Source organism: Bos javanicus, chromosome 22, assembly GCF_032452875.1.
Source record: "Bos javanicus breed banteng chromosome 22, ARS-OSU_banteng_1.0, whole genome shotgun sequence".
Classification (NCBI taxonomy): Eukaryota; Metazoa; Chordata; class Mammalia; order Artiodactyla; family Bovidae; genus Bos; species Bos javanicus.
In genome coordinates this window covers 46,103,960-46,120,021 of record NC_083889.1, presented here as the reverse complement: position 1 = coordinate 46,120,021, position 16,062 = coordinate 46,103,960, and the positions used below count along the sequence as shown (strand labels likewise).

The 16,062-nt window shown below is 41.7% G+C and overlaps 2 protein-coding genes across 6 annotated transcripts in view; one reads left to right on the top strand and one right to left on the bottom strand.

The window, feature by feature from the left end:
- The window catches only part of CACNA2D3 (calcium voltage-gated channel auxiliary subunit alpha2delta 3), a 903,838-nt gene that overhangs the window by 750,124 nt on the left and 137,652 nt on the right, over positions 1-16,062 (top strand). The gene's annotated exons all lie outside the window — the stretch shown is intronic.
- On the bottom strand, positions 9,134-15,701 carry LRTM1 (leucine rich repeats and transmembrane domains 1; the record flags this gene model as incomplete). The annotated part of the gene is made up of 2 exons (XM_061397352.1): positions 9,134-9,753; positions 15,065-15,701. Coding segments are annotated over 2 exons (1,071 nt in total), but the record flags the coding sequence as incomplete, so codon positions are not given.

The following is a 16,062-nucleotide window of genomic DNA, read 5'->3' as shown; positions in this document are numbered from 1 at the left end:
TTCTCCAGGAATCTTGAGTGAGATCCCTCACACATGTTGTGTCTCGATGGTTTCTCTGAGACACAAATGAGTCTCTCAGGATCTAAAAGCATGACTGATGGGCAGATGCTCCAGGGAGAAGTGAGGAACCCAAGGCAAGTTGTGGTCTACATGTCAGCTATGAGATGGGGCTTTTTATGTATTTGACATTAATTTTTTTTAAGTTGACTTACAAATGCACTGCAGGGGCAGAAGGGGCTCTAAGCTGTAGGAATGACAATAACAAACTTCAGAGACGTGGACTAGTGATGTAGCTACCAACTATGCTTTATTTCAAGTCTGCAAGAGAATCTGAGTTAGAGTTGGCCACAGAGAACAGCTGCTCTGCATACCACAGTAGACAGTGACAGGCACACTGAGGATCATTGCTCCAGGAGTAAAAATAGCCCAGAGTTTTGAGAAACTGAATCTGTGCTCACTCTCCAGGACACTCACTCCCATGAGCCACTGTCCTTTTATAAACCTTACCAAAAGCCCCAACACATTCTCCACCCCCAAATCAGCAGCAGAATTTTGGAGTTATGGGTCCTTATACCCAGTTTTTGAGTTCTGTTTTGGCAGAACTCCGCTTTCCAAGGTCATGGTGGGATTTGGACATTAAAGCCAGTGTAAGCCAAGGATTTAGCAGTGAGCACAGGGCCATTTCCCCCTTCTTGCTCTGGGATTGAATTTTCACATTTGTAAAACGAGGTTGATTGGTGCTTTGGTTGGATTTCTAGCAGCCTGCTGCTGCTGCTAAGTCTCTTCAGTCTTGTCCGACTCTGTGCGACCCCATAGATGGCAGCCCACCAGGCTCCCCCATCCTTGGGATTCTCCAGGCAAGAACACTGGAGTGGGTTGCCATTTCCTTCTCCAATTCAGGAAAGTGAAAAGTGAAAGTGAAGTCACTCAGTTGTGTCCAACTCTTCGAGACCCCATGGATTACAGCCCACCAGGCTCCTCCATCCATGGGATTTTCTAGGCAAGGGTTGGAGTGGGGTGCCATTGCCTAGTTTTTAAATATAGAGATTTGTTTCATCATCATAGAAAAGGAAAAGAATTAACCAATAATGGTCTATTTCTTGTACCCAGATTCAGCCTAGCTTTGGGGGACCCCTCTAGTTCCTTTTGAGAAAAATAATTTATATAAAGAAAGTGCTTGGTGAATACTTAGAGCTGAGTGCTCAATAATGGTTAGCTGGTAAATTATCACTGCTGTTGTTAAGAATGATACATGCTACACCGGCCACACTCATTAGCCAGTGCTTTTTTTCATGTGCTGTTCCCTGTGAAAACTTGCATAGGGGATATCATTAGAGTATCTTTAAATGTTTCATAGTAAAGTTTTGAAAGTCACACTTTCTTGTACCTATTCCTCAGAACAGAGACTGACAAACTCTAATCCACAGAACGAAATTTAGGATGCTGCCTTTTTTTTTCTAAGAGTTTTATTGAGGTATATTTCATTTACTATAAAGTTCACCATTTCAAGTCTACAGTTTATTGGGTTTTGGTATTTTTTAGGTGGTACAACTGTCACCACAGTCTAACTTTAGAACAATTTTATATTCTCCCAAAAAAAAACCCCATACCCACACACCCTCCTCACTCTTTATATCCCACTCGCTACTCCAGCCCAAGGAAACCCACTAATCTCCTTTCTGTCTCTGTGGATTTGCTTACTCTGGACATTGCAGATAAATGGAATCATACAACATATGGCCTTTTGTGATTCACTTCTTTCACTGAACTTGATGCTTTCAAGGTTCATGTTGTAGCAAGGATCAATACCTTAGCATTTTAAACTGTCAAATGATACCCCATTGTGTGCATGTATAACATTCATCCATTTATCAGTTAGTGGATACTTCTGGGTTGTTCTCACTTTTCAACTATTATTAACATTGCTAATAATTTTGGTAATTGGTAATAATTACCAAACAAAACAAAACATTGGTAATAATTACCAATGTTGATATGAACATTTAAGTACACATTTCTGTTCAGGTACATGTTATAGTTTCTCCTGTGTAGAAAGTGGAATAGAATTGTTGGGTCATAAGGTAATTCTAGATTTGATATTTTGAAGAACTGACAAGCTGTTTTCCAAAGCAGCAGCAGCTTTTTACAATCCCACCAGTATTGTACGTGGCTTCCAGTTTTTCCTCATACTTACGAATGCTTGCTATTTCTGTCTTTTTCAATTTAGCTATCCTAGTGGGAATGAAATGATTTGCATTTCCCTAATAACTAACTACACCAAGCATCTTCTCATGTACATGCCAGCTCCTTGCATATCTTCACTGGGGAAATGTCTGCTCATATCTTTTGCCTGTATTTAAATTAGGCTATTTGTCTTTTTATTGTTGAGACATAAGTTCTTTATATATACTGGATGCAAGTACCGTGTCAGATACCTACCACTTATGTTTATAAATAATATTTTATTGAAATACATCCCTATCCATATTTTCTGTGGACAACTTCTTGCGCAAATGGCAGAGCTGAGTAGTTGGGTAGAGACCATATGGACTAAAAAGCCAAAAATATTTACTGTCTGACTTTTGAGAGAAACCATTTGCCAACTTCTGCTTTAGATAAAAATATGTCACGGTCTGTTTTAAAAAAATACCAAAAATGCTAATTTGTTCACTCACTTATTTTGCCATATTTTTATCTTATAAAAATGAAGAAAATTTTTAAACCAAAGGTGTGTGAGTAGATGTTGAAGACAGAAGTTCCTGTATCAGAAGGTATCCATCATTGTGCCTAATATTTTTGTATATGTGGTTATAGAGATATCCCAATCAAAGGTCCTGGGCTTTCTAAAAATATATGCTCTCACTGTCAGTCAAGACAGTGATTTGCTTAATCTTCACTTTAGTTTATAAACCTCTGAACAGTGTAATCAATGTAATGCTTGATAGAACATTGGAAATGCCCTCACATGCTTTGGTGGAAAACACTTTCTGGGATTTCCCCCCACCCAACACAACTCATGAGAGATTTGGGGATTTATTTAGCTGCCTTTATCCAGGCAAATCTCCTAGTGACCTTAATGGGATTTTGATCTTGGTTAAAACTAGTATATATACGACTCAGGCTAAGTGAAGGGCTAAAGAGGATAAATGAGCTGACATGCATTTCCCCCCTCTGGGAAGAGAGGGCATGATTGGAGGCTCAGTCTGCGGACTCTTGCACATGGAAAATGCTTTTGCCAGTCTGTGGTGGGAAAGGGACAGTGCTGATCAAAGGCTCTTTATTCCCATGGCCTCCCACAGTTTGCACTCACCAAGAACTCCCACATTCTATTCTGGGTGAAAAGATCTGCATGAGGTCAAGATCAGTGTCTGAATGTCATTCCTACTTCAAGACCAAATTATATGTGACCGGGCTTAGGCAGACTAGAGTGTACAATTGTCTTAAAACATAAAAAGAAAGCTCAGAATGAAAACACAGCACATGGCATTTTATATACTTGTACTTCACTAGCCTCCTTCGACCGATTTCCATGTTTTTGCTGATATAGTAAGGTTCTTTTAAGCCAAACTTATTTCTGTTATTACGTTATTTTGTGTTATTTCTTATTTTTCTGTGCTCTTCTCACTTTCTCTCTTTGATGCTTTCTGGAACCCCTCCAGCCAGGTTTCACCCATAGTGAATCATTTCTCATCAAGGTTGTTTGCAGCTCCCACATTACCAGATCCAAAACTGAACTTCAGATGCGCTTTTTCCTTGGTCTATCAGCAGCACTTGACCTTGCTGACCACACTCTCCTTGAAAACCTCTTTATTTGCTTCTTTGCCTACCTCACTGCCTCCCCTCTAGGTCTCCTTTGCTGATTTTGTTCATCTCTTGATTATGCATATTGGAGGGCCCCAGGGCTCCTGTACACTTGCAAGGCTTTTAACACCATTCAGGAGGTGATGATTCCTAAGCCAGACCTCTTTCCCTTGACTCTTCCTTGTCTGATTAGTGTCTCTGCCTCTCCCATCAAAAACATCTCATTCCCAAAAGCCCATCAAATACAATTGACTCCAAGCTTAATTTGTTGTAGTTACCTGGTTATTCAGTCCAAAAAGTTAGGAGTCATTTTTAAAAAAAGTATTTATTATGGATAATACTGAATATAATCAAATGTAAATAGAAGCATGAGAAGAAACCCAAGGAAACCCATGCATCCTTCATTCAGATTCCTTCTCCACTAATCATTAATGACATGACTTTGAACAAATTACCCAAACCCAATGAATTATCTTCATCTGTTGTATGGCAGTAAAATGCTCTCATGTTTTGCTTAATTTGAGACTTAGACAAAAATGAAAATATTACACTAAAAACAACTGGCACACAACCTGGTGCTTAATAAAAGTTGATGGCAGTGCTATTATTGTTCTTATCCAAATAATTAATATAACAATGCTGTAGTTCTTATAATGTGGTTCCCCAGAATGAGAGAATAATGGTAGAGGTTGGGTTGTATTATACATGCTAACCCTTTGCTCCTGTAACTGCATTTATCAGATCTGCAATTAATTTTCTGTGTGACTTTGGAAAACTTCCTTTCATTTTCCACTCTTCTATTTCCTGTTTGTAAAACAAGAATATGAAACATAAGTCAACTCCAGTTGATCAGGAGTAGGTACTTAGAAAAGAGATTTAAAAGGATTCTGAGGCTTTGACTGGGGTCAATAGATAAGTTTGCTGAGATCTGTTAGTAATGTCTGAAGCAGGTAGGGAAGCTGGTCACAGCTATTCTGAAATTTGCAACACCTAGACTAACTGCTCTCAAAGGACCTTCCCAATTCCCAGTCCTCTGGTTCTTTATCTTCTCTTCTTGGTAAGCCTTTGAACCTGGGTAACATCCTATCCATCCAAATGAATATTCAGTGTCATTAGAGTGAAAATTAGATGTGGATACTCCAGTCAGGACTCTGAAAGGAAAGTGAGGGATTGCAGTCCTGCCTCTCCCAATGGGAGGGAGGTTTATTTGAGACCTTATTAAAGTTTGAACACAAATAAATAAATAATTTTCATCATAAGGGAAAACAGGGTATTTCCCTGAAGTTGTGTGTAAGCCACACCCAGTAACACCATGTGGGGTTGGAATATCATTTGCTGGTAGGTTTCTGTCTAGTAGCATTATCATTGGATACACTGGTGGGTTTGACCCAAGTGAAAATGGTTATTTCCTGACCTGCAATAGAAAGTTACAGATTTCTAACAGTTAGTTGTATAATTATGATAATCGATGCTACAGATAGATTATTTTAGAAATTGATCTGCTTCCTTTTATATTTTAGATCTAAGATAAGAGTGTCTAATTTCTGGAGTAACTTGGTTAACTTGAATAATGAGATTTCAGAGCCTTCAGGAAGAAATCCTGTGATTCACTTTTAAGTCTTCCATTTTTGTAAGAAAAAATATGAAACATCCATTGTTCATGGACGTTTTATCATCTGAAGCACAGGATTATTCCTGCAAGGTCAGGGATATTTGTCTTAATTTTCAAAGCTTTCCAGGTATAGATTTGACACTATGTCTTCTTTCTCCACAATCTCTGTGGCAGAGATTCCTTCTACAGCCTCATTATATGCCTCACATTTTTGGGTCCTGCTATTGTGACTGAGGCTGGGAGGGTTTGCGGGCAGGAGGAGAAGGGGACAACAGAGGATAAGGTGGCTGGATGGCATCACTGACTCGATGGATGTGAGTCTGAGTGAACTCCGGCAGTTGGTGATGGACAGGGAGGCCTGGCGTGCTGCGATTTATGGGGTCTCAAAGAGTCAGACATGACTGAGCGACTGAACTGACTGAACTGATTGTGAGTTTGTGACCTCTGGCAAAGCAAAAATAGTGATACTGTGCCACTAAATATAATGAAAAAACTATATTTTACAAAATTTTCTCAGAGCAATCAACAATAAACGTGATATTTACTCACAGTATTCCTTCAGTAAGGCTCTATGATGGAAGGGCATTTTATAGGAGAATCTATAAATATGACAGCAGCAATAAACAGCTGAAAATAATCTATGAGGCGTTTGCAAATTACCCCTCATGAGCTGTAGTGGTTGTGAAAGATAATTTGTGGTTCTCACAGAATACCCTGCAAATTGAGTCTTTCATCTGCAAGTTTTTTACAGAGAAAACATTTCATTTCTCCTATTAACGAATGATAACTCTGCATTTGTTAATCTAAACAATTTGATTTATATTTTTCTGTGCTGAGAGACTTGTTGACATTTTAGGGTAAGTAATTATTTTCATCGCCAACTTCTCTTTGTGGTAACTGTAGGCAAAAGATAGACATCTGAATATAAGAAGGTATCGTTTTAATAATTTTCCTTAAAGACATCTCGTAAAGCAGGAATCTATTTGCCCAAGTTATCATCTGTGCCTAGAAATCTTTTAGGACATGGGTGTCAAGGAGTGAGGATTCTAGCCACATTCGGGGTTTTCTGCGGTGGATTGGAAGCTCTGACATGTAATCGCTGTGGGCAGGGGGATGGGGTCGACTTGCACAGTCACCAGACCTCCGGCAGAACGTAGTCCACTGGATGTCTTAAATCACAGCAGTGAAAGCAAATAAATCAATACATTACAAAAAAAATCACAGCAGTGAAAGAAGCACGCGATGTTGGTCTCAGTAGTTTCCAGGTTATGTAATATCTGTTCAAGTATCTCACGGGTTGGTTGCCAAGATTACATGAATGTTCATGAGCACACCTCTCACCATGCATGGTATGTAGCACGAACTCTCAAAACATTTGGTGAAATGAGGACAATGTATAAAAAGATCTCCTCGATTTCGTTTCTCATATTGCTTTCTTGGCCAAGGACTCATGGTCCAGGGCAAGGAAGATTTTTTTCTACCTGGAAAGTAATCCCTCCATCCTTAGACGGGATGCTTAGTCTCACCACTAAAGTAGTGCATGAAGAGAGCAGAAAGGGGGCACCAGGCTTGGGATGGAGCTGATCCCAGAAGCCAGCTTTCCCTGAGATCTCCTTTTGATCTTAAAAATCCATGGTAATTTTTCAGTCTACTCTAACATATCCAGACTTATTTTAATATTCAGAAAAAAATTTAGCATCAAATGTAAATGTTTTCCCCCAGAAGAATCATTTAGCAAAATTGCTGTTCCAGCGAGTTGGCCCATCTTTAACTTGTGGGGTGGGGGCACAGTGGTTGTGAAGCACTGTGAGGAGGTATAGATATTCTCTGGGATGTGTGAGTCCCACAGGGTAGGCTAGGGTAGGTCTATCTGTCTTTCCCCTGACCTCTTTACACTGCTGGGCAAGGCTTTGGCTGCATCAGACAGGGAAAGAGTATTCCAGCCTGTATGGCCCTCCCATTCATGTACCAGGTTAGGGAATAGACTACTGATTTAAGATCCAAAACACTGTTACATGCCCTGAAGAAGTGAATGCAGAGCCAGTACCCTGAGTGGCAAATATGCTTTATCCTTTGAACCAACTCCAGTTGATTAGTTCTGGTTGCCTACAGTGCTGTCTTAAGAAGGCATCTGTGGTGCATCAGGGCTCAGGGGGAGGAATGCTGGGATTGATTAGTGATGTCTGTCAAGGCCTCTGGAGGGACAACTCACCCTGTTCTCTTCTTTTGCTGAGTCCTTAACTCCTCTGTGTAATGATTTTAATACTAACAGGTGACTCTAAATATGAGATGGGGCATCATAAGAGAAAGAACAGGTAGAATCTACTTTAAGAAATCCTAGCCTGAGAAAATGCAAATTTACAAAATACATAAATCTGGAATCAATTATTGCCATTACAGAAAGATTCCATGAAAGGTTCCTTTAAATAGCGAGCTCCCCTACTGCATTAAAATGATGATTCAATTTACAAAAATTTCCTTTGCATGCAAGTCTTCAGGACCGTGTCTGTGGAGTTAAGCAAGCCACACCTGATTTTTTTTAAACCCTGGCCTAAATAATGTTCAGGATGGCTGCTGCCACATATCTCAAGTCTCTTGATAATTCCCACTCTCTTCAGACTTCCTCTGACTTCCTCTCCCAGAGTGTTGAGTAGACAATCTGGGTGGTGGTCAGCAGCTGCTGGCTTCCACCCTGCTGCGGCTGCATTTCATTAGTGGGTAAACTGATTGCTGTGTTTATGTGTGGGTGTGGTTGAACAAGCCTATGCACTCTGCGCGCTCTGTACGTAGACACAGATACACATAAGCCATTATCTCGCTCTCAGCCCACCCTAAATTCGTTCCTGCTGTGAGAGTTATAAAAGGAAGGTTCCAATCGCGGGGTGGATATGGCCTTTCGGTGATACGTGCCCTGAATTCCGCCACCCCGTCCTCTTTGTGTTTGTTTATGTGTTATTTCCCCTTGCATCAGAAAACTTCCCCAGACCTTGCGCCTGAGTCGTATTATCCACTCATGGAGCCCTCTTCTTCTTCTGTGGCCTAGAGAGCCCCAAATGGTTTTCTGATTTAGAAAATTAAATAGAATCTGACTCTTGTGGCAAGCTACAAAATTCCCAACCAACAGACACTCCCGCTAAATGGGTAACATACCTAACATCTAAAAGTATCACTGGTCTAGCATGAACTTGGATTATAGAAGCACTCACTGCCCCGTGGGTAAGATCACCAGCTTCTTCCCAGGCACTCAGAATTGGGCAGTTTTCCAGTGGACCATAAACCTCCCAGGCATGCTGACTGCCGTGTGTGTTTGTATTTCAGCTGCTTTGTTAAAGCAACTTAATGCGGGGAAGAGTACCTTGAAAGAGATGTACCTTCCCTTTCTCCACGGACAGCCTTTCCCACGTAGAATAATTGTCATAACTTCTCAGGCACAGAGCACAAGTTATCATATCTATTTCAACTATGGTATTAATAAATTTTTTAAAAATCTCAACATAAATTTCTTTCCATAAATATATATATGCATACATATAAATGTGACCCCATGAACTGTAGGCTGCCAGGACCCTCTGACCATGAGGATTTTCCAGGCAAGAATACTGGAGGGGGTTGCCATTTCCTTCTCCAGGGGATCTTCCCAACCCAGGGATCAAACCCAGGTCTCCCGCATTGCAGGCAGATTCTTTACCAGCTGAGCCACAAGGGACACCCACTGGCTGAGCCACAAGGGAAGTCTAAATATATATGTATATGCATATATATATATATATATATATTTTTTTTTTACAGACACATCTTTTTTTTCCTTTTGGAAAAAGAAAATGAGGCAGTAACAGTGACCCATCAGCCCTACTCAGAAACTGTTTTCTGGTTTAAAATGATTATTCCTATTTGAGATGAAAGTTCTCAGGCCAGTGAGCTGTCAAACAGCTCTTTTCCTTCTGTCTTCGTGGGCTCATTGGTTTGAGCCAAGCGTCCCCCGTGGTACTGGGCTGTGATAGCTGCGTAGGTGCAGCCGTAGATGGCGGCCGCCAGCATCATGAGACACACGATCCCACACACCACCCCTGTTATGACAATGGTGGCCACGGCGTGGCGCAGATTGGCCGGCCTTGGCTTGGGTTTGATCTCACACTCCCGGTGGTCTCGCTCCCCTGTGCTGTGGCTGTCAGAGAGCCTGGGGACAGCCCGGCGGGCAGCACCTAGCTGCGGCACCTGTGAGGACTGCAGGTGTAGAGAAGGAAAAGGGCAGGGGTGGTACAGCTCGTGAGGGATTTCACGGAGGTCCTTTCCCTTCCAGGCGTCCGGTGACACACAGATGATGTTGTCCGTTATTCCCCCTTTAAGAAACAAAAACAAAGAATGATAGCAGAACCTGATGTAACCAAATTCCCAGATCCTCAGCCTGCAAAACTTAGGCAGATGGAATTTATAAAACACCTTTTTTTCCCCCCTGGAGTCAAAGAATTTAACAGCCATATTTTATGATTTTAAGATTTCTAAATTGGCTACATGCTAAAAATGCCACACACTAAATGGGCAATTATGTATGAGCAAGAATTCATTAGAAGCCAGGTCACCGTTACCTTATAAATGCCAAAGGGAAACAATGCAAAAGCTGACAGGAAGGGGCGCTGGAGGCCAGCCGAGGGCACTGTCGCACGCCCTAATGAGCCCTGCCACACAAGAAATCTATTGTGCCAAATCACCACTGGAGACCTAAGAAATAAATAATGAAAACAAATGTCTCTTCTTGTGATGTTATGTGTTAATTTCAAAGACCCTATGTCTCTACCAACACTCTCAGTGATGCCAAATGGGGAAGTCGGTGGTCCTGCGAGTCTTTTGTGTATCTGAAGGTTTGACAGGAATATGTATTACATTCATGGGATTAAGTACAATTAACGTGCCTCCTTTAGACCTTGAAACATTTAGTATTTTGAGTACCAAACTTTCTAAGACTCAATTTCCATTCTGTGTAAGGGGATTGATTTCCTCAGGTGTGTGGACTACAGGAGGGATTTCAGGAACTTTAGAAATCCTTTTCTAGAAAGAGCAGTGGATGAACAGATTCTATCCTGGCCAAATTTGACCACCAATTTGCTATTTGACCTCAGACAGATAAACTTCTCTGAGTAATTTTCACAAAAACACCTTACTTGTATCTGTTTTGATTACAAAGTACTGTTAGACAAGTCCTCACAACTCTGCTAAAATGGGTAATTTTTGTCCAGGGTCATTCAGGTTAAAAGTGGATGGATCAACACTGAAACCTGGCCCACTCCTATGATCCCAGTTTTTCCCACTATACTCCCATCCTCTCTCTCTCTGGAATGTTGTGAAATCCATGGAATTAACACAGTGACCCTCAGTAGATCCTTACCTCCATGAATTGTGACACTACTCGTAGTTAGACTGGAGATTTCTTTGTACATGGTGGATTATGAAACTATACCAGAAATTCCCATGTAGGAGGTTGTCACTTCAGTGTTTAGAACCTTCCTTTATAACAGCACTTCACAACTTGGGGAATGTCCTCACATCCATTCTAACTGAATTTATAACCTATTAATAGACAGGGCCATTTTGCAGTTCAAGGGTTGCTGTGGCCCAGGTCACTCTGGGGTTGGTGGCCATGACGAAATTCAACACTCACGCCTTTTTTGCTTTTGCTGCTTGAACTGGATCACCTATTGCCAGAGTCTCCTGGGCCTGATCTGGCTTCTTCAGTGATCCTCTGAGGCAAGAACCTCAACTCTAAAGCAAAATGATAATAGAAATCTCTCCTTTCTCGAGCTGAGGTACAGCAGGCCAGAGGAGCAGGGTGCCTGCTCTGGATGACCCCAAGGTGCCAACAGGCTATGATTGAAGATCTCCATCTCAGGGAGTGTTTCAGTACTGAACCCGGAGAACCAGCAATTCCACTAGCTGACTTAGACCTAACTGGGGTGGTTCACCTAGCCACTCCAGGGTTAAGTTCGTTTCTCCTGTTACCAGCTTCCTGTTTTAACTGTTAGGGTGGGAGGCATGGCCTCAGGACCCAGAGCCAAGAGAATACATAGACTAGAGCCTGGGATGTGGCTTGAAGGCCAGGGCTGTGGCCACCAAGAGCTCCATGGTCTCCTGTGTCCTCAGCCAGGACTCACTTCCCAGCCTTCCTCCACCATCTCCTCAGCCACCCTCCAGAAATCAGATCTGCCAACGACAGCTTGAGAGCCTCAATCTCTTCTGGATTCATGGAAGCTGACAATTCAAGAAGCTCCAGCTTTCCAAACACTCTCATTATCCATCATCTGGCAGCTAGCAGCTCTTAACCCCTGTCTTGAGGTGAAACGAGATTCATATCCTGCGTCTGACCACTACTTAGCTTTGCAACCCTAAGCAAGTTACCTGACCATTCTGTGCGTCTGCTTGCTCATCTGGAAAGTGAGAGACCAGGGTAATAATGAAATTTACTTCACAAGATTGCTCTGAGGATTCAGCTGAATAAAGTATGTCAACTATTTAGCACAGTTCCTAGCCCAGAATAAATGTTTAGTACAGTTAACTATTGGCATAAAGATAATTTGTTAACTTATGAACGGAGAGAGAGGAATGCTAATTAGAAAATCTATGTGCATGTTCTTGAAGGAGACATTATTAAGTACTCATCAAAGCACTTTTTCTTTCCTTTGATTGTCGGGTCCAGAGGAAGATGAAATTTCCCCACCCTTTGTGGTCAGATTGGAGCCACCTGACTGAATTCTAGCCAGTGGAACCAGTGAATGACACTTCCAGGCTACAAAATCCCCTGCTTCATCCTCCATGTATTTTGTTCCCCCTCGGAGGGAAGTAAGGTCTTGATCAATAGCTATTACCTTATTTTGCCTTTATTCCATGCATCAGTAGTCAGATTGTCTCCTACATTTGCATTTATTTGCTGGTTTTATTTAGTCATTTTGACACCCAGGTCTTTTTATCCCAGATCAGTTTTGCCTTCTTTCAGAGAAAGGCTGTTGTCTGGGTGGGGCAGCTGTGCCACGAGGGAGTATTGAATTGCATTATGGAGCCTGAGGACCAGAATCGGTTTTAGGAACTCCCTGGCTTAACACTGCCAGTTTCCACCTGGTGACACTGAGGGCTAGTGAGGATCATTAATTTGCCCAAAGATCACCAGTGAGTTTGTGGCAGAGTAGGGGGGAGCTATATCCCTCCCTATGTTGCTTCTAGTTTCCTGGACCTGAGAACCATTTTTGTCAAGAAATACTCTCCCTTGATGAAAAGCATCTTTCTATGATGGTTTGCCTTATGCTTACTATCTCATCCAGAACACAGTAAAGCCACTTCACCTCTAGATGTTAACAGTTTTATTTTAAGCCTCCTTAAGAAAGACTTTTGTCAGATCATATGACCTCTGTTGTAGGTCAACTTGAAAATTAACTGGTTAATGACAAGTTATTGACTAGTATATTGTTGAGAGAGATTCTTAAATCAATAGATTCTTAAATCAATAGTGTTTATTTGAACCCATGTGTTCTCCTCCACTTCCTTCTGTATAACTGCTGCAACTATCCAGAGTCTCTTGATTCACTAAGCCATGTCTGGATCTCTGATATCTTCCAAAATTATGGGCTCAGATATACATCCATCAACTCGACAGCACTCCTTGACTATGTAATGGGCATCTCAAACTTGACATGCCCCACACTGAGCTCTTGATATACCACCTCCCACACATACTCGTCCATTTCCCCCATTCCACAGCCTGACCCTTGTCAGCTACTGGCATCACCGTTTATCTGCTTACTCCTGGAGGACAAAACAAAATTGTATTTACTGTAATACACTCTGTTTTCCTTATATCCAGTTCCGACCCATTAGTAATTTCTATCAGTTCAGTATTCTAAATATCTCCCAAAGTTGATCATTTCTCATCATCCTAGTTTGGGCCACCGTCATCTTCCCTGGAAAACTGAAATCACTTTCTCCCTCATCCCCCTGATTCTTCTTCTGCAGCCTTTGGTCACCAGAGTGACCTTTTTAAATGTAATGAGATCATATTGTTTGCCTGACAAATTCTTCAAGATATTTCCATCTTGCCTAAAATAAAACCCAAATGTCTCAGCCGGCTCTGCACATTTCAACATGACCTGGCTACTGTGCTGTCTTAGCCTCTCTCACTCCCTTCATCTGCTCTAGCCACCCGTTTGTCCCTCTTTCTGTCCCTCAGTGAAGCCAAGCTTACTTCCACCTCAGGTCCTTTGCAACTACTGTCCTTTTCCCGAGTTATCTCATGGCTCATTTCCCCTCATTATTCCAGTTCTGCTCCCCCATATTACATCCTTGCAGGGGCCTTCCCTGTCCTTCACATCTGAAACGTAACCCTTATTCCATCACTCTCTCCCTTCATGCTGCCTCTAGCACTAACTGCTCTCTGAACATAGATACATATATTTGTCTTATTTAACATGTTTCTACTGTCAGAATGTAATGCCCATGATGATAGGGATTTTCTTATTCACTGATTTTTTCTCAGCACCTTGAAATGTCCATGGCATGTAAAATTCACTCAAGTTTAGTATGAATGAATGAATGACACTTAAAAGGTAGGAGGCAAAAAGCGCTGTGATGTAGAGGAGGGAATGCAGGGCCAAGACCTAAAGCTGCTCCTTCTACTCTTGTCTTTGCTTCTACTCTGTGATCTTCATCAAGTCACTAAACATCTTCAGGCGTCCATTTCCTATTGATAATAGACTAGCTTTGAGTTAGGAGAGGTTGGCAAACTTTCCTATAAAGAGCCAGTTAGTTCATTTTTTAAGCCTTGCCAGAGTCTCTGCCCCAACTATTCAACCTCACCCTTTTAATGCAAAAACAGCCAGACAGTAAATAATAAATGGATGTGAATGTGTTCCAACAAAACTTTATTTACAAAAATAGGTGGGCCAGTTCTGGCTCTTAGGCTATATAGTTTGCTGACCCATGAGTGATTTCCAGAACCCCTCATCTTTAATATTCTGGAATCTCTTGCTTTGTTTTTGACATCTGGTTAAAGAAATACTTGTTCCCTTTGGAGAGGGACCCGTATTGTATTCAGTTTTAGTAACAGTGGTGTCTCCTAAAGCAGAATGGGTAATCTCAGTGAAGTTTCATAGCTGTCAAATGGTCAGAAGCAGAGAAAGAAGGAGGGGCAGTCCTAAGGAGAAATACCATACCCCCAGTTGGATCACACTTGAAAATCAGAATTTGTTGTCACTTCAGAGTTAAGTAGTTATTGGATTGGTCAAAAAGTTCGTTCAAGCTTTTCTTGTGAAAATTTGGCCAACCCAATATTTAGGTGGATTGAATTTCTTTCTTTCTTAAGGGCCTACAGTTTCCAGATAACTTAATGGTGGTATTAATCAAAAAGTGGAAAGTTGGGGTGGAGAGGGGAAAAAAGTGGAAAGCTGTTTCCATGAATCGTATCTGTAGATGAATTTAAATACCTGATTTTCAAATCAGGTCACCCTTAATGACTCACTTGCCTCTTTTGCCATACCGTGAAATGACATCAGTGCGCAAAAGCTTACACAGATCCCTCAAACACTTTTCAGCATCCCTTCTAATGCAGAGAACCATTGAGGTTTCTCCTAAGTTGATCATACACAGATGGAGGGATAGGCATTAGTTACTGACCTTTATAGACAAATGTCTCCAGCCAGAGTTTAAGACTGAGCAAGTGACAGTTACATTTCCAGAGGTTGTCTTTGAGAAATAACCGCTTCATTCTGGGCATGGATTCTAGGAGGGCTCGATCGAGCTGCCGAAGCCGGTTTTGCTGGATCGCAAGAACGGTCAGGTTCTCCCAAGACTCACCTAGGGATGCAGGAAGGTGACTTATATTGTTTGATGACAAATCGAGCTCCCTCAGCTGTGGGAGAGAATGGAATAGTCTGCTTTCCAGGGAATGCAGGGAGTTCTGAGTTAGGTTTAAGACCTGCAAGTGCTGAAGTCCATGGAAAACTCCGGGGGTCAGATTTGAAAGAGAATTGTTGTACAAGTTCAAGGTTGTGAGATGTGGCACTGATTTAAATGCAGAAGTCGGAAGCTGGTGGATCTGGTTATCTTGTAAGTGCAGCGTTAGAGTCTGAGGAGGCAAGTCGGAAGGGATTTCAGCCAGACCTTGCCGGCTGCAGTCTACAGAATTTGAAGGTGAGTGACAGCGGCATCTCTCTGGGCAGCCGCACACCACCGGGAGCAGGAAAATCATACTGGAAAGCAGGAACAGTTCACCTACAACAAACAGAAAGAACCTGAGATAGGAACCCGTTTGTAAGTGGTATCAGCTTTTGTTTCTGCTTTAAGTTCACAGGTAACCAGAAGGTAGATGACATAGGTTATCAAGTAAAAATGTGAAAAAAATATTTGGGGGGGCATGTGCCCTTTGTATGAAGCAGCAGAATTATCTAGGACCAGAACTTCAGGAGCATGAGAGGAGTTCAGATATTCACATTTCTCAAAAGTATGCTCCAGACCATGCTGTCCAATAGAACTCTATGGTGATGGGAGTGATCTGTATCTACTGTCTAATATGATAGTCTTCATGTGACTTCAGAGCTCTTGAGATGTGACTACTGCAGTCAAGAAACTGAATCTTTATTTCCATTTAATTTTAATCAGTTAAAATTTAGATA